Source organism: Egretta garzetta, unplaced genomic scaffold (genome assembly GCF_000687185.1).
Source record: "Egretta garzetta isolate BGI_Z169 unplaced genomic scaffold, ASM68718v1 scaffold218, whole genome shotgun sequence".
Lineage (NCBI taxonomy): Eukaryota > Metazoa > Chordata > Aves > Pelecaniformes > Ardeidae > Egretta > Egretta garzetta.
This window is the reverse complement of record NW_009260618.1, coordinates 339183-340017: the sequence shown is the minus strand read 5'-3', so window position 1 is coordinate 340017 and position 835 is coordinate 339183. Positions and strand designations below refer to the sequence as shown.

The window sequence follows — 835 nt, the reverse complement described above, 5'->3', positions numbered from 1 at the left end:
ACCCCCACAGTGGGGCTGTACAGGGACACCAAGCCCTCTCCCTGGTCCCCAGGGGCTGGGCACCTCCATCGGACACACGCGCAGGCTGAAAGCACAGGCTCAGCTAAGCTCTGCTCAAAGAAAGGGCTTTATTGAGATGTTGGCTTGGACAGGAGGCACTTGGGGGCTGTACAGGTCTCAGGGGGACAGGGACATGGTCCCCCCCGAGCTTCAGGCTTCCAGGAGCAATTTCCAGGCACCACAGAGCCTTGGTAGGGTCGAGCTGAGAGCACAGCCCTGCCCGTGGAGCCATCCCTTGGTGCCTGCAGCACCTTGGGACCATGGAGGACCATGAGCTTTGGGGTGTCCCAAAACCTGGGGGTGATGGCCGATTTTTCCTCCATCCCCTGCATTGCCCCCATCAGTAAAACACCTTTTCCAGATAGGTGTTCAGGAAGATCCCCGTGGGGTCCAGCTTCTCCCGGACGGAGCAGAATTTGGGGAAGGCTGGGTACATCTTCTCAAAGTCCTTCCGGGTGCAGCTGTGGGCCTGCAGGAGAGAAAGAGTCCGGGGGGGGCTGCCCGTCAGCGGGGACAGTATTGCTGGCCCTGGACTCCCACCACCATGTGCTGTGGGAAAGCCCCTGCAGAAGTGGTGGGACCTCCATCCCTTTATCTACGTGCCCAGGGTGGGGAGCAAACAGGGGAACACCATCTCCTCGAGGCATCCATCTCCCTCTGGGACCAGTCCTATGTGGGGGGGCCCTTCTCTGACCCCCACTTGACTGAAAACCCCCCATCCCATGAGGAGCCATGATGGAGAAAGGGAAGGGACCCCCATCTGCAGACCCGCTCT

At 60.5% G+C, this 835-nt stretch overlaps 1 protein-coding gene across 1 annotated transcript in view; it reads right to left on the bottom strand.

The window, feature by feature from the left end:
• Positions 1–400: 400 nt before the first annotated feature.
• LOC104132031 (L-gulonolactone oxidase-like) overlaps positions 401–835 on the bottom strand; it is a 17394-nt gene continuing 16959 nt past the window's right edge. The window contains exon 12 of the mRNA XM_009645272.1: positions 401–531. Coding sequence (XP_009643567.1) covers positions 401–531 — 131 coding nt within the window. The remainder of the gene's footprint in view (positions 532–835) is intronic.